Source organism: Rhinatrema bivittatum, chromosome 9, assembly GCF_901001135.1.
Source record: "Rhinatrema bivittatum chromosome 9, aRhiBiv1.1, whole genome shotgun sequence".
Taxonomy (NCBI): domain Eukaryota; kingdom Metazoa; phylum Chordata; class Amphibia; order Gymnophiona; family Rhinatrematidae; genus Rhinatrema; species Rhinatrema bivittatum.
In genome coordinates this window covers 233,126,517-233,149,301 of record NC_042623.1, presented here as the reverse complement: position 1 = coordinate 233,149,301, position 22,785 = coordinate 233,126,517, and the positions used below count along the sequence as shown (strand labels likewise).

Here is a 22,785-nt window from a genome sequence, read left to right as displayed (position 1 = left end):
ATATAATAGAGACATTCAATAGCTGAAAGATATTAATATACAAGAAGCAAACCTTTTTCAGAAGAATAAAAGCTTTAAGAGGTCATGTAAGAAGCTCTAAGAGGGTAAAATCAGGAGTAACAGGAAATATTTCGTCACGAAAAGATAGTAGATACATGGAACGCCTCCCAGGGGACTTGGTGGAGGCAGACACAGTGGTAGAATTCAAAAAACATAAACACAGAGGATTCCTAGTTGAGTAGTCTGAGGAAGCCAAAGATAACTGGGGTCTATGGCACTGCAGCAGGATTAAAGTTGGGCATACTAGATGGATCTTTTCTGCCATTGTCTTCCATTTTTCTGTTTTGTTAGTTTTCTTTTAGCTTATTTTATTTTTGGAGGGCCAATATGAGTCTCCGCTTTCTAAAAAATATATATATAAGAACATAAGAAATTGCCATGCTGGGTCAGACCAAGGGTCCATCAAGCCCAGCATCCTGTTTCCATCAGAGGCCAAAACAACCTGGCAATTACCCAAACACTAAGAAGATCCATTGCTACTGATGCAATTAATAGCAGTGGCTATTCCCTAAGTAAAATTGATTAATAGCTGTTAATGGACTTCTCCTCCAAGAACTTATCAAAACCTTTTTTGAACTCAACTACACTAACTGCACTAACCATATCCTCTGGCAACAAATTCCAGAGCTTTATTGTGCGTTGAGTGAAAAAGAATTTTCTCTGATTTGTCTTAAATGTGCTACTTGCTAACTTCATGGAATGCCCCCTAGTCCTTCTATTATTCGAAAGTGAAAATAACCGAGTCACATCTATTCGTTCAAGATCTCTCATGATCTTAAAGACCTCTATCATATCCCCCTCAGCCGTCTCTTCTCCAAGCTGAACAGCCCTAACCTCTTCAGCCTGTCCTCATAGGGAAGCTGTTCCATTCCCTTTATCATTTTGGTTGCCCTTCTCTGTACCTTCTCCATCGCATCTATAACTTTTTTGAGATGCGGCGACCAGAATTGTACACAGTATTCAAGGTGTGGTCTCACCATGGAGCGATATAGAGGCATTATGACATTTTCCGTTCTATTAACCATTCCCTTCCTAATAATTCCTAACATTCTATTTGCTTTTTTGACTGCTGCAGCACACTGAGCCGACGATTTTAAGGTATTATCCACTATGATGCCTAGATCTTTTTCCTGGGTGGTAGCTCCTAATATGGAACCTAACTTTTAAAAATTGTCTTGGAAAGTAATCATCAACTTTCCTTTAATTTTCATTAAAAGGCAAAGGAGGGCCCAAGATAGGGCTAGAGATACTTTAAGTAGACAATGATAGCTGAAATCTAGTGTACATCTGTCAGTTTTGCCTGTCTCTGCTATCAGCCCTCCAGATGTTGGAGAGCTTTCCCCTGTACAATGCAGAACCTGGACAAATGCAGACGAACATGTGAAAGTTAAGGAAAGTTTATTCTGAAAGTAAAGGAAAGTCATACTTTAACTCCTGGTTGAAATATATTAAACTTTATGGGCAGTTAAAAATGAAAAGTTTTTTTCTTTTTTTGTTTAAAATGTATGTTTGGCACAAATAGAAAGGTGTAATGGTTGGCCGGTCACAAGATGGCCCCTCAGTTCACCCCGACTGGCACAGATGGTTCCTGTCCCTGCTTTTTTGTGGGTAGGACGCCACCATTGCATCTCTCCCGCTGGCTTCCCTAGGTGCGCACGTGCCCTGTAGTGGGAAAGTGACCCCGACACTGCCGGTTGCGGAGTTAAACACCAGCCGCATTCTCAGCCAGCGCATCAGCAACAGGTCTACCTGCTTCTCAGCAGTGCATGTTGCTTCTCTAGCGTTCCTGATCCTGCCTTGTTCAAGCCTTGTTCTTGTTCCAGCCTGCCCTGCCTAGTCCAGTCTGCCCTGTCCAGTCTAGCTTCCAGTCCTTCGTTTGTCTGCCTGGTACTGACCCTTGCTTCGGACCCGGACTACTTTTCTGCCTGACATCTGCCTCCAACCTCTGCTTCAGACTACTTTTGCCTGCCACCTGCCGTTGACCTCTGCTCAGACCCGACTATACTCTGCTCACTGCCTGCCTTGACCCTTGGCTCGACTCTGGTAACTGCCTGACCGCTCCCTATCCTGACCTTGGTCCAGTCCTGGACTCTCTTCTTGTCCTCCCTGTGGAACTCTTACCTGCCAGCCCCTGGACCCAAAGGCTCAACCTGCAGGGAACAGCACTGGTATAGGTGAAGGTCCAGTCTTGTCCCAGCATAGGGCGTGTTTGTCAGTTGGCCTAGTAGGTTCGCCTTCCAGACTGCATCTACCACACCACAGCACAAGGGTCTACTACCATTTCAAAATGTCTTTTGATCATTCCTTAGGAGACCAGATTTGAATGACGGCAAAAATAATCATAATTGAAAATGTGATAAATTTGTTAAAATGAGATGTTCCTACTGAATTAGGGAAATATCAAATATTTAAAAATGGAACAGTTAATATTTGGATATTTATTTATTTATTTATTTATTTATTTAATTCTTGTATTACTTGTATTAATGTATTACTCTGGTCTTTCTGCATAAAAGCAGGTGAGAACTACTGTGCAGAATTTACAAACTGTAATTGATTGTCAGTACACATGGAGAAAAATGCAAAACCCAAGCCTAGAAAACAATGGAAAATGTGATATTTTAGTCATACAAGTTGGTATATGGTTATCATGCTTCAGGAAATGATTGAAAACAATAACTATTATGTCTGTAGTTTCAATATGTAGGTACTATGACTAGGAGAATGCAATGATAGAATAAGAAATACTTGTGAAGGTACCTCTGTCTCACCATGCAGTACAATGGTATGGTGCATGGCCAGACTGATATACAAAATCACACTGTTATTTTTATTGGTCTGGATATAGGGAGCTTTCGACCAGGCAAGGGATTTGATTGACTGAATAGCCCAGTGATGCAGTAATGTGAACAAAAACACTTGGACACTGCAATATAGACTTTGTTCATTTTTTCTTAAATGCTGAAACAATAACATATTTCTTTTAACAGTCTGATATCACCTTCATTCTTTCTGTTACATCAGAGAGCTCAGTATGCAAGTGAAGCTGCTACGGTGAGTTCTGCTATGAAGCTGTGGATCTTGTTCCATCAACAGTGACCTCAAATTATGATTTAATATGAGTCTGTATGGTTCAGTTACACATATTTATATTAAGTGAAGCAGCAATCTTCTTTCAATATTACTCTTTGAGGAAAATATCTTAAAGTTATATTTAAAAACCTATGATCTCTTCTTCCAGGATTCATGGTTTTTGCTTTAGTTACCTCTGAGTTAGCAAATCAAAGAAAATGGATTCTGTAAATGAAATCTAAGAAAACAATGACATTGCTCTATACCACAGAAAAAATCTGTTGCACTCATAATTCCTTTATATATTTCTTCTTAAAGGGTATTCAGGATTGCTTAACAGTAGTAATTACACCTGTAGTAATTTAAAATACCTTTAGCTATGCTGTTTTAATGTAATTAGCAGTGTATTTTATATTTATTGCCTCATCTAGAGGCAAAATTCAACTACTGTACTTAAACTGATAAATATCTGATCTCCCCTAGAATGTTAACTGACAAGTATTTATTTTATTATTTATTTAAGTCTTTTCTATACCGTCGTTTAGTAGCTTCCGTCACAATGGTTTACAATAGGCACATAAAAATAAGGATGCTGAAACGTTACTTTACACAAGTGCCATATCGGTCCGGTACATAGTTTTTTTAAAAAATAAGATAATTGTACTGTGATAAAATACTGTACAGAGTTTTGTTTTTTTTTTTCCCGGAATTAAAAGCAATGCTAACTTTATCAGTGTCACTTTATCTTATAGTGATGGATGATCAGACAAAGTAATATAAAATAAATAAATAAAATAAAATACAGCTACACGCATATCGCTTGTGGTGTTGTGTGTTTGATTTTCATTTTTCATTTGTTCATACCTCGCACTTTGCTGGCTTCACTATTCACCTACTCTCTTTGATAAGCTTGCTTAAATAACCAGGTTTTTAGGTTTTTTCGAAAGGATTTGTTGTCGCTTTGTAACCTTAACTCTAAAGGCATGGTGTTCCATAGTAGACATCCAAGTGTATATATAGTTTTCGTAATTAATCAGTAGTGCTTTTCACTGCAGTCTTAATAAGGACATAATTACCTGTCTTCCAGGAAGTTCTGTCGCTGATCAAGATCTAGAGTGAACTATGACTAGGACCTCAGCTTCTGAATTACTAAAGTTCCCAAACTGCAAACAGGGTCTTCTGATCCACACAATATCATCCAGTAGCAGTTTCCCTATTTATTGTGCTCGTAAATAAATATTATTCTATATTAATCATTAGAAATAGTTAAACCACATTCTGAACATGTTAATAAAAATGTCACTACTTGGATTCTGGCAAATTGCTGGGAAGTTATTGACTGCAAATTCTGTAATGATTAGGTAGGCAGCAGAGGATCAGCTTTTTCTTGCCTTCTCTTTATTTAAGTAGATTTACTCTGGGTTCAAAATAAAGAGACTAAGAATTGCATTGTTGCTTCATAATGCTTCCAGTTTATTTAAAAAAAATGTTATCTGACAAAGCTGATTCTTTGTCCAGGGCTGCCCCATACCTTTGACTGGCAAATTGATACACTTTAAATCAGAGGCTAGCACAGAAGAATAAAAATCACTGCTCCAGTACTCTTTTCATGAAGTCTTCCTTTACTACTTCTTTTGCTCGTGCCCACAAGAAAGGGGTTCCATACCTTCTTGAAAGAAGCATGCGGCACTGAAATTTGGTATCCTGCAAGGGACATTGCCATATGCATTGGGAAAGGATAAATACAAATCTATGTAGTTAATAAATTGCTGCATATCTGCTATTGTCAGCCTACTGACATTTCTGCTTAAACCAACATGGACATCCCAGCAACATATTCTAATAGTGTGATGACATTTCATGAGAGTTAAGGAAAATCCCTTAATTAGTTTCATACTTTGGCCACTGGGGTCAGAGAAATACAAAAAATTCATGTTGCCTAGTCTGTATAGTTCATTGTATAATGGAATTTTTTTTTGTTCATATTAGTCTGCAATTTTTGCTAATCTCAAATATAGTAATTGTGCATATAATTATAAAAACAGAGGCATGTCAATGAATAAGGAGCATGTGATGCACCCAATCTTTTGCATGGCAGCCTTCCTCCTGCTCATTTAGGATCCTGACAATTAGAACTGGCTCCTAATGGGCCTGTGGTGCCATGAAACTTCATTTGCAGCTACCTGGTGTTTTCCCCATTTTCATATAACCTCTACATTCTCCCTTTATACTCCAGCCATGCCAGCAACTGTAGAGAGGTCTCATACTGAGGCTTCTTTTGGAGACCAGTACTTCTACCTCCTGAATCTTTGCCATAGATATTACATAGATGTTACATAGATTGCATTATGCATGGGATTCTATATCAATCCTCCCACCAGGGAGTGTGACATGAAGTTGTTTCTGAAGTATCTACAAGCCTCCTACTAGCCCAATGAGTAGAGATTAGGTCCAGGAATCAATTGTAGATCTCCTGCATGACCGAAAACAGCACTTTTACTTAGCATCAAGCTGGCCTTTTCCCGTCGATAGCAGGGCTGAATTAGCCATGTTGCCATGGGATCTGTCAATCAGGTCTGGGAGGCAGAGCTTCCCCAAGCAGAGATTTAGATTTTAGCTCTCTGTGGCTGCGCGTGTGTTCCAGTGCAGGAAAGTAACAGATTCTCCTCAGTCTGTTCTTTCCGCGAGCGGGATCGCACGCAGGGCTGACTTCTCAGCATTTATTATTTTTTCTTAGAAATGTCAAAAAAGTTGGAGTTTAAACCCTGTACCCGTGGCAAGGTAATGTCGGTCGCGGATGGCCATGACCGATGTTACCGATGCCTGGGGCCAGAGCACAATTTAAAAAATTGTGAATTTTGAGCCCGAATGTCCCCAAGAGCCCAAAAACAGCGGGCGTATAAAATACGGGAACTTTTCAGTTTTTCGGAGCCATCGGAGGCTCATTCTTTGCCTGGCCCCTCAACAACCATGGCTCCATCTCAAAAACGAGCGTCATCTTGGGATCCTCACCCCTCCAGGCTTGGAGGTAAGGACTTGCCGAGTCGACATAGGCCATCGGATCCGGTAGGACCGAGAGAGCCTCAGCGATCGGTGTGGGAAACAACGGCGCCTGAAACTTCGGCGCCTACGACTTATGCGCCCAAAGTACCATCTGCACCCAAATCACCATCAGCGCATTAAAGTTCTGCGCCCAAAACGACATTGGCGCACAAGACATCGGTGCACACAGCACCGAACACATCCACGTGCAAGGCGCCGAAGACGTCTGCGCGCACGGAGCCGGAGACGTCTTCACGCACATCGCTGGACATTTCTGTGCGCTCGGTGCCGGAAACAATGGCGCCGAAGACATCTGCGCGCACGGTGCCGAAGAGTTATGCGCACAAGTCGCCATACATGCACAACTTACAGAAAACATCGGTGCACATGGCGCCGAAGACATCGGCGCACAAGACAGTAAAGAAATCAACGCATAGTGGACTACAACAGTCCACTCACTCGTATCATTCAATACCACATGGTTTAAAACGAAGACATCAGTCTCCAGATGTACCTAATTCCACCTCTTCAGATTCCAATTCTACAGAGGTGAAATCAAAATGTACAAGACGATCGCCATTGGGACATGGAATCCACACAGGATCATCGTCACGCCATCACCATAGGCGATCACGTCACTCACATCTAAAAGCGGTGAAGATGAGGGACACATGGGAAGTGAGCCCTTCTACTTCTAGGTCATCTCACCCACGAAGTGCAGACAACTTATCTCGTAAGACATAATACAAATCACTTCGTCTGCTGCATCTACATCCTCAGATAATTCTGTTAGGACCGCAAACAGCAAGGTGGGGAAGAAATATGATGTGCCAAATGCTTCTCCTCAAATTCCTCTGGTGCAACCTAAAGCATGTGAGTTACCGAAACAATCTGGTCGTTCAACAATGCCTCCTCAAACAAAAGAGGCATTTTTTCAATTATCCCAATCATTGGAAGGGTTTTACGAAACCCTTCAATAATCCTTTAAGATGTCTAATGAACTATTGGGGATTCCCCGGAATACAGCATACACACCTCTAGAGAACCGTCAGTGGAGCCTCCGGCATCCCCAATAGCAAAACGACCAAGTTCACCAATTCAACAACAAGATACACCTATCGATTCTCCGTCTCCACAAACATCCCCATCGTCATCTACCGGATTCCCATCGGATCCACAGGAACAACCGCACGAACTGTATTCCCCTCCTGAGGACCTGACATACCCAAAAGTTTTAGAAAAATTGGGCACGATATTACATCTGGAGGTCCAAAAAGAGACAGACCCTAGATCAGAAACCTTTGGTCTCCTAAAAATTTTCGATGCTCCAGGAGAACCAACATCTCTTCCACCACATGAACTATTACATACCATCTTACAGAAATCTTGGGAAACACCTTACTCTCTGTCAGCGGTTTCAAAGAAAACTGATATAAAGTTTCGTATGTGGAAACCATCGCCTTACTCTATGCCACAACTACCACATGCTTCAATTGTGGTAGAGTCTGCAATGCAAAGATTCAAAAAAGCAAAGTCGCATACCTCATATCCACCGGGGAAAGACAACCAATATTTAGATGAGTTTGGCAGGAAGATGTACCACAACTCAATGTTGAATGCCCGCATTATGCACCATCAATTCTACAAGGTACAATACCTATATGAGTGCATAAAAGCCACAAAAGGTATGCTTTCCTCGACGGCTGATCAGGTACCACCGCCTCTTCATAACATGGAGGAATGTTCTCGACACCTTCTGCGGTCAGTATATGAGGGATTTGAAACATCTTCTAGGGCGTCTGCAACAGCTATCACAGCCCGTAGGATGGCATGGTTACGTTCTAGTACAATATGAGGCGATTTACACGAGAAACTAACAAACCTCCCGTGTACAGGAGACAACCTGTTCGGAGAATGGTTTCAAGACACAGTCAGCAAATTAAAAGAAGAGGCTCTAGCAGTCTAATCCTTAACATCACAACCTCACTACTCGACCATGCGTTGCTATGTGGGATCTACTCGTAGACAATCCTATATCCATAGGCCTTACAGGTCTTATCAATCCTTTCGTACACAGACGTATCCATCATACCAGCGTCCTCCGCCACAACAACACAACCCAACTCAACGTAGGGGTAAGCCACGTAACCAGAGACAGCAGACACAACAACCAGCTACTGCAGTAAAATCAACGCCATCTTTTTAATAAACCAGCCACCTCCACTACACCAAGCTCCACCTGGCAGAATTCATTCTTGCCTGGCAGCCTGGGAGAGAATAACAACCAATCGATGGGTTTTAGAGATAGTACGACATGGCTACCAACTCCAATTTACCACAAAACCCATACTACCCCACCTTCCCACTCTTAAAGACTCAAAGCTTCCAACCACTACAGCTTAATCACAGACTGAGGAGAATCTGTTACTTTCTTGCGCGGGAACACACGAGCAGCCGCAGAGAGCTAAAATCTAAATCTCTGCTTGGTAAAGCTCCGCCTTCCAGACCTGATTGATAGATCCCATGACAGCATGGCTAATTCATCCTGCTATCTATGGAAACACCGTTTACGGTAAGCAAACTTGCTTTTACGGATTTGATTTATAGCACAATACACTGTAAATTCTAATGCCCCTTTCATTTTTTAGGAATCCTCTTCATTTGCCACAAACATCTTCAAAGGACAAATAGTACCTGATCATGTGTTTCCATTCCCTTCAGGTAGGAACTCTGGGGTGAAAGGGATTTGTTATTCGTATCTTTGATTTCTTTCAGTCTGAAAAAGTCACCCAGATAGTTACACATTTTTAGAAGGCTTGTTTCAAAATGTCTTCTTATTTAATTTGTGTTTGTGTTGTGTTTCCTAGTTCTCAATGAGGAGCAGTCACTGGTTTTAAAAGAAATAGTAGCTCCATTCTCCAGATTCTTTGAGGTTTGTAATATGCACCTGTCAACCCTTTTTTGGGTACTGTTGATTTTATTTATTTATTTTATTTAAATCTTTTTTATACCGACATTCATGTAAACATATCATTTCGGTTCACATAAAACAGGGATATTATAACAAGGTTAAATTACATAGAACAGGGGTCATGAGAACTAGGATAATGGAAAGCACAGGAAGGCATAGACGGTAGAGTCTGGTTACATTTGATACTGTTGATATAACATAAAACATAAACTTAAATTTATAGCATAAAACATAACTGGCTGTTAGTTATAATGGAGCTGTATAGTGGAACAGTATGTTTCAGTATTAAAAACCTATATCCAATAACTTGCACCCTGCATCAACTTTGAAGTTATTATTTGTGAAACTTTACATTTTTCCCTTCCAATTCCCCTGAACACCTGGGAATAGCTCTATTTAGGATAGCTGCAAATTTACATCATGCAGACTCTGCTCCATAATTGGCTATGGGTAGGCAACTCCAGTCTTTGGGTGTCACAGATCGGTGGGATTATCAGGATATCCACAATAAATATGCATTTCATGAATGTTCAGTGTGTGGATATTTTGAAAACCCCACCTACTTGTGCACTTGAGGACCAGAGGTCTCTACACCTGGCTGCTATGATGTCAAAAATGACATCACTTACATTTCATCTATGACTCTATTACCAAAATGGCCATTTCCTAGTGTGTAGCAGATGGAATCAGGACCAATGGGAATAGTGTGCTCCTGATAGCAGTTGGAGATGGAGTCAGATTTCAATCTGACGTCAGCACTACATATACCTGTGCAGAAGGCTCTGATCTTCAGTTTTTTCCATCTCCATAGCAGTACGGGACTTCACATACGCATGCACAGAGTTAGAAAACCAAACTCCAAATTTAAAGAAGAAACAAAACCTTACCTTCAAAACGAGCCCCGTTCTCCTGCGGTGATACCGAAGGGTCCCTCCCCCAGTCGAGATTTTTCTGAGTTGATTTCCGAGATCCCTCAGAAGTAAGCCTCGGTCCCGGCGTGGACTTAGCCCTCAGGAAAGGGAGTGGCTAAGAGGCAGCCTTGGTCCGGTAGCCGACCTGGCTTGGACTTAACCCCCTGAAAAGGGAGCAGCTGAGAGGCAGCGGGTGCAAAACCGAGTGCGGCGGTGAAGGTAATTCCCTCCTCCTGCAGCCGGAGACCACCCGGCAGGGGACCGGGAAGCGCCGAGACAAGGTAAGGTAGAAAACATTTCTCTAAGTCTCCGGTCTCCGAGGCTCGGACAGCCGCACAGATCATCCCTCCGGCATCTGTACAATCGGGTTGAGCAGCCCCGTCCGGGCTAGACCCCGATCCGGCAAGAGGGTCCTCCCATGTGGCTGCCATCTTACTGTGTGGTCGCCGGCGCCTTCCCCCCCTTGGTCGCTGCATTGTCCGCACAACTGAGCCGTGTGTACAGCGGCCAGCCGGGCCACAAAGTACTTGTGCGCATAGCGGCATGTGCATCTCCACTGTATGCACAGCGATGTGCACACCGGGGCCGGGCGCACAGCGGCACGCTCAAGGGTGCCGAGTGCACATCTAGGCCCGTGCACACAGTCATGTGCGCATCTTCCGCTCCTATATGCACAACGCAGGCACACCCTGAGCGCTTAACTAGGCCTCCCAGCACACTCACCTCTACAGGATACATGCGCAAATCATGGCACTGCCGTCTAAGACAGCTAAGGGTCCAGCCCTCTGTCCAGCATGCCATCTGAGAGCGGCGCAGCCCGAGGTGACTTCTGCCCTGTGCCTGCTATGCGAAGAAGCTCGGGGGGAACCGAGACAAGGCCCCCATCAGCCTGTAGAGGACTCCGGATCCACCAGTGAGACTTCCCCGGACTTCTCTATTCCCGACTCGGCCCCTCCACAGTGGGGGCTCTCGGGGAGCACCGTCAGACCCAATGTGTTCCCAGGCAACTTCACCTGGGTGGGATTCTTCACTGAGCTGCATTCCTACATCCACGCACAGACAGGGCCACCAGTGGCACAACCACAACCCCTGCCAGTGGTCTAGAACCTCCCAGGTCCCTCCCGGCCTCCACCAGATGAGCCTCCCCTGGACAAATACCTCCACTTAGGGGTCACAGATGACTTGGAGGAGGAATCAGAACCCCTGGAAGAGGGGGAAATCCCTCCAGGAACGGAACCGTATTGAACCATGATGCACTTCTTTCCAAAAAAGACGAATTATCAGATCTCGTAGCCATGAGTCTGAAGGCATTGGCCATCCCGGACACATGCAACACAGCAGAGTCCAAGGCGAGCCCCTTCCTGGCCAGGCTCCACGAGACCTCACGCTATTTTCCTACACTACAGGCCGTACAACATCTGATCGACCTGGAATGGGATGCTTCAGAGGCCACGTTTAAGGGAGGGCGAGCCCTAGAAGCTATCTACCCCTTGGACCCCGCAACGAAGGAACTCCTGAGGTTTCCCAAGGTCGATGCCCTGGCCTGCGCCACCACAAAGCGCACTACCATACCAGTCAAGGGAGAAGCTTCACTCAAGGATGCCAATGACAGATGGCAGGAATCCATCCTCAAGCAGTCTTATGAGGTATCAGCTATGACCTTACAGATCGCTGCCTGCTGCGCCATGGTATCACGTGCCTGTCTGGCTATGGCCAGGGACGCAACTACGCCAATCGAGGCATTAGATCCGGCAATATCATTCCTCACGGATGCGACCTCAGACCTGGTATGCACCTCAGCCAGGAGCCTCTCGTCCATAGTGGCAGCCAGAAGACAGCTCTGGCTCTGAAGCTGGTCAGCCGACGTGACCTCTAAGACGAAGCTCACGATAATGCCCTTTAGAGGAACACTCCTGTTCGGGAGCGAACTGGACAAATTAGCCGACAAATGGGGCGAGTCCCCAGTACCCCGTGTTCCAGAGGACAGAAACAAGAGGAACCAATGCCCCTCTCCCCAGGCACCCAAGGGCAGAGGATCCCAGCGTTTTAGACCATGCAAAAACACTTACCAAGCCCCTCGCCCCCCCCCCCCCCGGCAGGGGACAGTCCTTTCAGAACATACCCAACAAAAGAGGAGCCGGCTCGGGACCAGGCCCCAGCCGCAACAAGCAATGAGAATCAGCAGACCCATCTACAGGAAGAGATCATAGGGGGAAGACTCGCCCTATTCTATCAAAGATGGGTCGAAATAACGTTGGACAATTAGGTCCTATCCACCATCCAAGAGGGATACTACCTGGACTTCCACAGCATCCCCCCGGACAAGTTTGTGATTTCTCCGTGCCACGACACCTCCAAGAGGAAGGCAGTGGAAACCACACTATCAAAACTCCTTGCCCAAAAGGCAATAACACCGGTGCCCACGCACCAACAAAGTTCTGGGCACTATTCCATCTACTTCATTGTGCCCAAGAAAGAGGGAACATTCTGGCCCATACTGGACCTCAAGACCATCAATCGCTACCTGAAGGTACCCAGCTTCTGCATGAAAACCCTGCGTTCGGTCATAAAGGCGGTACAACCGGGAGAATTCCTGACCTCCCTGGATCTGTCAGAAGCCTATCTCCACATACTGTTCCATTGCATCCATCAGCGTTTCCTATGCTTCGCGTTATTGGGCCATCACTACCAGTTCCAGGCCCTACCGTTTGGGCTCGCTACAGCTCCTCGAATGTTCACCAAGATCATGGTGGTAGTAGGCGACACTGAGGAAAGAAGGAATCCTCGTGTACCCATACCTGGACTATTGGCTGATCAGAGCGAAATCGCTAGAGGAAAGCCATCAAGCAACCACCAGAATCACGGAACTACTGCAGAGCCTCAGGTAGGTCATGAACACACCCAAGAGCCACCTGCAGCCCTCCCAAGCCCTAGAATACCTGGGAGTCTGGTTCGACACCAAAAGGCACAAAGTCACCCTTCCCCTTACAAGGAGAAAGAGACTGATGGAACAACTACGAGCATTGTTGAACTCCACTCTTCTCACGGCATGGGACTATCTCCAAGTCCTTGGACTCATGGCATCAACCATAGAAGTCATCCCGTGGGCAAGGGCCCACATGCGGCCCCTACAACATTCCCTACTGTCACGGTGGAATCCGATATCTCAAAACTACTCCGCCCCCCTCCGGCTACCAGCGAAGGTTCGGAACCAGTTACAATGGTGGCTACAAGAAGACCATCTGAGCGAGGGAACAAGCCTATCTCCACCGGAATGGACCTTGCTCACCATGGATGTGAGCCTGCGAGGATGGGGAGCCCACTGCCAGGTGCTTACGGCTCAAGGGCAATTGGACAAAGAAGAGTCGGCATGGAAGCCCGAGCAGTCTAGCTAGCCTACGGTTGCCTACGGTTCAGTCACAGACTCCGGGGCAAATCAGTCAGAGTCATATCGGACAACGCCACAACAGTGGCCTACATCAACCGCCAGGGGGGAACCAGAAGCAAGCAGGTGTCTTTGGAAATAGAGCCCCTAATAACGTGGGCAGAATCAAACCTACAAGGGATACCAGCCACCCACATCGCGGGAAAAGACAACGTCTCTGCAGACTACCTCAGCAGAGAGAGTCTGGATCCAGGGGAATGGACACTGTCTACAGCAGCTTTCCAGTGGATAGTAAACCAATGGGGAACCCCAGCCATGGATCTTCTGGCAACTGGGTCCAAAACCTGGGTTCCCAAGTTCTTCAGCCGAAGACAGGAACCGCTATCCCAGGGAATCGACACCCTCATCCAGACCTAGCCACAGGAGGACCTACTGTATGTTTTCCCTCCATGGCCACTACTGGGCGGAATCATCCGCAAGATAGAACACCATAGAGGGCTGGTACTTCTAGTGGCCCCGGACTGGCCAAGAAGACATGCGAAGACTTCTGGCGGGAAACTCTCTATGCCTACCTCCACACAGGGATGTACTTCAGCAAAGACCGATCCTCCATGAAGACCCAGACATCTCCCGCTTCTTAAAAAGGGTCAAGCACATTCGGCCACCCCTAAAGTGGCCAATACCCCATGGAATCTCAATCTAGTGTTAGACTTCCTAGCGGGAGCTTTGTTCAGACCAACTCGCAGTCTGTCCCTACGGCTCCTGACCTTGAAGATGGCATTCCTCGTGGCAATCTGCTTAGCCCGTTGAATCTCCGAACTTCAAGCACTATCATGCCGGGAGCCGTTCCTCAGATTCACGCTGGGGTCCATACAGCTGCGCGCTGTACCCTCCTTCCTGCCAAAGGTGGTTTCTCACTTCCATCTAAACCAAACCATCTCGCTGCCATCTCCAGACGAGCATAAGGACCCGGAAGACTCACGCCTTCTTCGCCACCTGAATGTCAGCAGACTCCTAGTCCGATACCTGGAAAGATTGGAACCTGTACGAAAGACGGACCATCTATTCGTTCTTCACAGCGGGAAGAAGCAAGGGGAAGCGGCCTCGCGGGCAACCATAGCCCGCTGGATGAAAGAAGTAATCAAGGCGGCCTACGTAGAGGCAGGCAAGCCTCCACCTCTACAAGTCAAGGCCCATTCCACAAGGACCCAGGCAGTGTCCTGGGCAGAAACCAAGATGCTGTCACCCGCAGAGATCTGTCGGGCAGCAACGTGGTCCTCCATCCACACATTCTTGAGATTCTATCGCCTGGATTTTCAGGCCAAGGAGGACACAGCATTCGCAAAGGCAGTACTAAATGGACCACGGGCAGCCTCCCATCCGGTTCAGGAGTAGCTTTTGTACATCCCATTGGTCCTGAGTCCATCTGCTACACGCTAGGAAATGTAGAAATTACTTACCTGATAATTTCATTTTCCTTAGTGTAGACAGATGGACTCTCCACCCCACCCATGGCTGCCTCATACTTAAGATTCCTCGGGGGAACATCCCCCTAAGAGCAACACAAACACGGGTAAGCCAACCCTTATCTCTAGTTCAGACACCCATATTACCAGGTGTCGGCACTTCTCAGTTGAGTGCCCTGGCGGTCTCCAGCTAGAAACCACGCCAACCAATCCGAGTAATCAAGTATCAAGTTACTCAAGTTAATCAAGTTAACCAAGTTAATCAAAATTATCAAAACACACATATATCCATAATTGCTTTTCGAGGAGAAAACTGAAGATCAGAGTCTCGTGCACAGGTATATGTAGTGCTGACGTCAGATTGAAATCTGACTCCATCTCCAACTGCTATCAGGAGCACACTATACCCATTGGTCCTGAGTCCATCTGTCTACACTAAGGAAAATGAAGTTATCAGGTAAGTAATTTCTACATTCCTAGGGTTTCACATGAATTGTAATTAAGCTGCCTAAAGAATTTCAAAGTGACATTTTTAAATGATAAAAGACATTTTATTTGTTTTATGAGCTTCTGAAACAATATACATGGTGGATACATTTATTTATTTATTTATTTATTTATTTATTCATTCATTCATTCATTCATTCATTCATTCATTCATTTAAAAAGCTTATAGCCTCTAATCCACAATTCTCAGTGGGTTACATTTCCCATTTAGATATTTCTATTTGTAAATAATTTGTGTTTTATTATTTTACCTATAAACAAGTAATTATTACATTTTATGTAAATATACTAGTTTACATTCCCTTTGTGGATGTAGTATTTCAAGCAAATCTTCATGGTTTTCGTTAAAATTTTAATTAAAATGTCATTAAATAAAATAGATCATAGATGCCAGTTCTGTGGATGCTTGAGCATCCCCAATTTTCAACAAATTACTTCACTGCAACCAGGGAGGGGTAATTTGTTGATTGTGGAACCCCCTCCCTCATCATTTTGAAAAGTTGGCTTATATGACACAAATGCTATAAAGCTAGCAAACATAGATGAGACTGTTGGACCCAGAATGTGATGTTGCAATGTCAAATCATTAAAAAATTAGCTATGTTACAAATAAAACATTACATAGTAACATAATAACTTGTTTAACCATTTATTCTTAATAGTGATCCTTTCACTTTTTTCACTTCAGTTTAAAGGCACACAGTTTGTCCTTAGTATAATTAAAAAGATAAGCTTTTGAAAAGAAGGATCATGGCATCCTACTTTTATTTTTGTGTATGATTTTAGTACATAGCAGATAATGGCAGATAGACCAATTGACCCCTCTAATCTGTCCAGTTATACTGGTCAATATTCACAAAAATCTACCCCACATAAAAACCATAATTCTGACCTGAACAATTTCAAATTAATTGTATGATAGACTATCATAATGGGACGTTTAGTTGCTATTGCAAAATATATCGCTGCAGCCACCCATTACTCCAGTTATCTGGTTTGTATTCAATAATTTTGTTTTTACTCTTCTTTATGTGCAGTTTTTGCAACAATGTAAACAGTCCAAAAGAAAAAAATCGTGTATAAGTTCACTTGAATTGCTCAATAATTCCAATGGTCAAAATACACCACATTTCCAACATGGCACCATGTTTCGAGTCAAACTCTCCTTCAGGGAAACGTTCTTCTGTTCTAGTTCACCTGAATTTATGTGTATAATCCAATAAAAATAACTTTCTTTTTGCACTTGTATCTCCTGCTGCCCTTTCATTTTCCTCAGTGGGACAGCAGCAAAGATGTTCAAATTGAAGCAACATAATTGATCCAGCCTGCTGAATCATTTCCTGATAAACTCAGCTCAGTCTTGATTGTTTCAATTTTTATACCTTTGCTGCTGCACTACTGGTTGTAAACAAATGTATTTTATCCCAGGACTAGCAGGATAATAGTCTTCACATATGGGTGACATCATCGATGGAGCCCTGACAAGGAAAACTTCTGTCGAAGTTTCTAGAAAACTTTTGACTGGCACACTGAGCCCACTGAGCATGCCCAGCATGCTATGATATTCTCAGCCACAGTTGTCTCCCTTCAGTCTCGTTTTTTCCACGTTGCTGTAAGCCTCGTGTGATAGGAGCTCTGTGAGTTTTTCCCTCACTTTTTCCTCACGGAAAATATAACTTTTCAGTCACAAAATTATCTACTCGGGTCTCCCTTCGACGTACTGTTCGGTGAGTACTTTTTCACTAAGTTTTCGGTCGAGTCCTGTCACCTTTTTTTCCGGTACCGCAGGTAATCAACCATTACCAGGCCTATTTTTTCACCATGGCCTCTGGTTTTAAAAAATGTCCAAATTGTACCCAAACAATGTCCATAACCGAGCCACATAGCATTTGCGTTTTATGCCTGGGATCAGGCCACGATGTCCGAGCTTGTTCAACTTGCGCCCAGATGACACTGAAGGGCAGGCGTGCCCGTTTGGATAAAATGGAGGAGTTGTTTAAAAAACTCACTCCATCGTCATCTTTGACACCGTCACCAAAGAAATTATTGCCCTCTGTTGAAAAACATCAAGGAAAGAAAAAGGTCGATGACCGTCCATCACCAGCCTCATCCGGATCTTCAATAGCGTCTTCATCAACATCCACGAAGGAACATCGTGAAAAGAGACGCCAACACCGTTCCATCGGAAGAAACAGCATCGGCATTGGCACTGAAGGACATCAAGCCGATACCGAACCGTGTCCGGGTACTAGAGCCTCCATGCCCCTCTGTACCTGAGATACCGAGGTGCTCTCCACCGGGATCGGTGTTAGAGACTGTGCCACCATGCTTAGTCATGGAAGTGCCAGTAGCACCAGTCTTACCTTCTCCTGTGACAGTGGATCCAGTCCCAGTCTCCAGGGAAGAAGTGACTTCTGTGGTTCAACAAGCAATCATTGAGGCTTTTCAAAAATTTCAGCCTCCTTTGATGCCAGCACCAGTACAACCACCAACACCGGCACCAACGCCTTTGCTGAATAGAATCGAAGCCTTGATCGGTGTTATCCCAGCACCGACACCGATGCCACCGATGGCTCCCCTGATGCAACTATCGATGCCTAAACATCCACCGATGATTCCTTCGATTCCAATTCCAGACTCATCGGAAGATGATGGAAGGGACTCGGATTCCTTCCTGGGGCCATTGGATCTTCAACATCCCCGGGCACCGACATTACCTTCGATGCCACTCCCAGATCCATCGATGGCTTCGTGACCCCGGCCATCGATTACCATTGATGCCTTTCGATTCCCCATCAATGCCTTTTCTGCCTCCTTCGATGCCAAAGCAGATTCCAGCTCAACCATCAAAATCTGCTTTTAAAGCAAAACATCCTCTTCCAAAAGACAAATTGGATCCCTCTGGATCACATTTTCAACCTCACTACAATCCTTGGGAGGATGTAGACACTGACACTGATACAGAAGATTTGGAGTCAGAACCTTCTCCACCAGAAGAGAGAAGGAAATCCCCTCCTGAAGACCTGTCCTTTGCAAATTTCATAAAGGAGATGGCAGATACAATCCCCTTTGAATTCCTTATGGAAGAGGATACAAGGCATAAAACCCTTGAAGTGTTGCAGTTTGTTGATACACCAAAGGAGGTGATGGCAATACCCATTCATGAAGTACTTCTGGAACTTCAGCATCGCTTATGGAAACATCCTTGCTCCATACCTGCTGAAAATAGATGAACAGACACAACATACCTGGTACAACATACCCCAGGTTTCCAGAAACCTCAATTGCCATACCATTCAGTGGTCGAATCGGCTCAGAAAAAAGCCAAGAAACAAAAAATGCATTCTTCTGCCCCACCAGGAAAGGAGCAGAAGTTCTTAGATGGATTAGGAAGAAAGGTTTTTTAGGGATCCATTCTGGTATCTAGAATTGCGGCATACCAGCTCTATATGACGCAATATCAAAGAAACTCGTGGAAACAAGTTCAGACTATTGCTGATAATCTCCCTCAACAACAACAGCTGGCACTAAACAATTTGATTGCCAAGGGCCTCTAATCTGGCAAACACGAAGTACGGGCAGCCTACGATTCATTTGAAACATCCGCCCGTCTATCAGCAGCTGGAATCAACGCACAGAGGTGGGCTTGGCTCAAGGCCTTAGACCTCAAATTAAAAGTCCAAGAGATACTAGCAGATCTCCCATGTACTGGGGACAATCTCTTCGGAGAAAAAATTCAGGACAGTGTCTCCCAACTGTTATAGATCTGCTATGTTATGGATCTGCTTCCCCAGAGGGGAGGAGTTAGCAATCTGTTCAATGCTGCTTCCTCAAGGGGAGGAGTTAGCAATTTGTAATACTCCGTAGGCGGAGTTAATGATCGGTTGTGGGTAGGCTCCCCACAGTGTGGCAGTCTGTTATGATACCGCTCTAGTAGTGTAAGCAATATACACTTTAATGTAAATTGGTGAATCCTTGGGCCGATGGCAGATGATAGCGCCTCCAGGAGGATATCCTGAGAGGGACCACCGGCTAGGCTGGAGACAAACACAGATAGTTCTTTATTAGACAGGAAGTAGAACCACCAGAGGTGGCAGTAGTGAGCTGATGTGCCCGGCAGGGCTGAAGTCCTTCAGATCCTGGAACTGCGATCTCTGGGTTGCTGAGCTTTAGAGAGAGTCTATAGGTAGTGAGTAGACAGGGTATGCTAGATACATAACCAGTAGTAGATGATACTCTCACAATTGTATATATCTGTAATGGCTTCTATGCAACAGAGAGTCTTCAGTATATTCAGGAACAGGAGCCGTAGGCGAGTACTGGTTCCTATATGCAGTCTGGAATAAGAACTCACAATATCTGTGTATGAGATGGCTTCTGAAATAGAAGAGAGTCTTTGGAGGGTTTTAGGAACATAGGCCCTCGTGGAGCGAGTACCGGTTCCTATCTGTAATCTGTAATATTAATTCACAAGATATAGGTATGCAATAGCTTCTGAGATAGAAGAGAATTTTGAAGGGTTTTAGGAACATGGGCCCTCGTGGAGCGAGTACCGGTTCCTATCTGCTATAATAAGTCACGATCTCCATACCTGCGATAATGTCTTAGAGAGAAGAGAGTCTTCAGAGATTAGGAACATAGGCCCTCGTGGAGCAAGTACCGGTTTCTATCTGTAAAACAATTCACAGTGTTCACGTCTGCGATCACTTCCAGGCAGTAAGGAGTCTTCTGAGCATTCAGGGACGTAGGCCCTCGAGGAGCGAGTACCAGATCCCGTCTTAGCAATCTGAAATCTAGGCGTCATAGTGGATAACACATTGAAATCGTCAGTTCAGTGTGCTGCGGCAGTGAAAAAAGCAAACAGAATGTTGGGAATTATTAGAAAGGGAATGGTGAATAAAGGGAATGGTGAATAAAACAGAAAATGTCATACTGCCTCTGTATCGCTCCATGGTGAGACCACCCCTTGAATACTGTGTACAATTCTGGTCGCCGCATCTCAAAAAAGATATAATTGCGATGGAGAAGGTACAGAGAAGGGCTACCAAAATGATAAGGGGAATGGAACAGCTCCCCTATGAGGAAAGACTAAAGAGGTTAGGACTTTTCAGCTTGGAGAAGAGACGGCTTAGGGGGATATGATAGTGATGTTTAAAATTATGAGAGGTCTAGAAAGGGTAGATGTGAATCGGTTATTTTCTCTTTCGGATAATAGAAAGACTAGGGGGCACTCCATGAAGTTAGCATGGGGCACATTTAAAACTAATCGGAGAAAGTTCTTTTTTACTCAAAGCACAATTAAACTCTGGAATTTGTTGCCAGAGGATGTGGTTAGTGCAGTTAGTATAGCTGTGTTTAAAAAAGGATTGGATAAGTTCTTGGAGGAGAAGTCCATTACCTGCTATTAAGTTCACTTAGAGAATAGCCACTGCCATTAGCAATGGTAACATGGAATAGACTTAGGTTTTGGGTACTTGCCAGGTTCTTATGGCCTGGATTGGCCACTGTTGGAAACAGGATGCTGGGCTTGATGGACCCTTGGTCTGACCCAGTATGGCATTTTCTTATCTTATGTTCTTAAGAGAGAGCGGGGCCCCCGAGGAGCAGGTACCCCTTGGTAGGTTTCTGAAGGCAGAGCAGTGGAGAAAGAATTCCCCTTGCTATCTCAATTCGTAGTTGCAAGCAAAGACCTTTTAAGTTGGAAGCGGATGACGTCACTACGGGGGGACGCCCCCGAGGTTCACGCCCTTGCCGGTACAACTCTGGAATCACGCACGCGTGCCCTTACGTCATCAGGAACATGGCGGATCCGCAATGTCAGGCCAGCCCGGGGATTCCGGGGAGAAGCGGTGAGGAGAAGCCACAGCAGCATCTGCCCGTCACACCCGAAGGGAGTCGCCACAAAGGTAGAGAGGGTGGAGCAAGGGCAAGAACAGGCACGAATGCAACACAACTAAAAGAACACCACGAGACACTCCATCAACTCTCCAGATTATCATCAGATCAGCAGTCTTCGGTACGAAAACCCACCAGAAGGAATACCAGGGGGCCCTTCTATAGGCCTAGAAGGTACTATCCACCTGCTTCAGCGGCACGTACCTACCGTCCACCACAAAGAGGATGCCAATGCCAGCCAAAGCAGACAAAAACCCAGCCACCTCCACAAACGGGTCCAGCAGCTGGTTTTTGAAGTACACCAAGAGAATAGAAGCCTCTCCATCAATCCCATGTCCCACTTGCCTGTAGGAGGTCGACTCCATTTCAAAAATCAATGGAGTCTCATCACCAAAGATCAATGGGTGTTAGCCATACTGAGTCGGGGATACCGTCTCAAATTCAAAACAATACTCCCGCATTCTTCACCCATCCCCATTTGGACAAGCACTATCATCACATCTCAACTTCAAGTAGAACTCTCAACTCTGCTGACTACCAGGGCTATCGAACCAGTTCGGTCCCAACAGGGCAGAGGGTTCTATTCCCACTATTTTCTAATTCCAAAGAAACAGGCGGCCTTTGCCCTATCTTAGACCTCCGCAATCTCAACAAATTTCTTCAAAAAGAAAAGTTTCGGATGATATCCTTGGGAACCATCCTTCCATTGCTTCAACGGGGAGATTGGCTCTGTTCTCTAGATCTTCAAGACGCTTATGCAAATACCCATTTCCACACAACATCGCAAGTACCTACGATTTGTTGTGGGAAAACATCATTACCAGTATCGAGTCCTGCCATTCGGACTCGCCTCTGCTCCTCGAGTATTCACAAAATGTTAGCAGTGGCTGCTGCACATCTAAGAAAAAAAGGAATCCATGTTTTTCCCTACCTAGACGATTGGCTAATAAGGAGTCCTTCCAGGCAGGGAGCTCTGTCTGCATTAGAAAGCACAATAAGACATTCCCTGGGATTTCTAATCAACTACCAAAAATCCCACATCGAGCCATCTCAGCTACTCATGTTCATCGGAGCAGACCTCGACACTACAGTGGCGAAAGCTTTTCTTCCAAACGACCGTGCCAACAATCTAGCATGCTTGGCAAACTCAATAACCCACTGCCAGTTCGCCTCTGCCCATCAACTTCTAGTGCTACTAGGTCACATGGCCTCTACAGTACATGTTACCCCTATGGCAAAGTTAGCTATGCGAAGAACTCAATGGACCTTGAAATCTCAATGGTTCCAAGCTTTCCAACCACTGTCATACACAGTTCAAATAACCCAATTATGCCTTTCGCACCACTGGTGGACAAATCAAACTTCCTTGAAAGCTGGTCTCCCATTCCAACAGTCAACTCCGCAAGTCATCTTGACCACGGATGCCTCCAACTTGGGATGGGGAGCTCACGTCAACAACTTTCAAACACAAAGGAC

At 44.9% G+C, this 22,785-nt stretch overlaps 1 protein-coding gene across 6 annotated transcripts in view; it reads left to right on the top strand.

The window, feature by feature from the left end:
- Positions 1 to 22,785, top strand: part of LOC115099048 (very long-chain specific acyl-CoA dehydrogenase, mitochondrial-like) — a 490,244-nt gene that overhangs the window by 15,811 nt on the left and 451,648 nt on the right. For 5 of the 6 annotated variants that reach the window (XM_029616322.1, XM_029616317.1, XM_029616320.1 and 2 more), the window contains exons 3-5: positions 3,051 to 3,114; positions 8,823 to 8,895; positions 9,042 to 9,106. In XM_029616322.1, coding sequence (XP_029472182.1) covers positions 3,051 to 3,114; positions 8,823 to 8,895; positions 9,042 to 9,106 — 202 coding nt within the window. The remainder of the gene's footprint in view (positions 1 to 3,050; positions 3,115 to 8,822; positions 8,896 to 9,041; positions 9,107 to 22,785) is intronic. The other variant, XM_029616323.1, reaches the window with a different exon arrangement.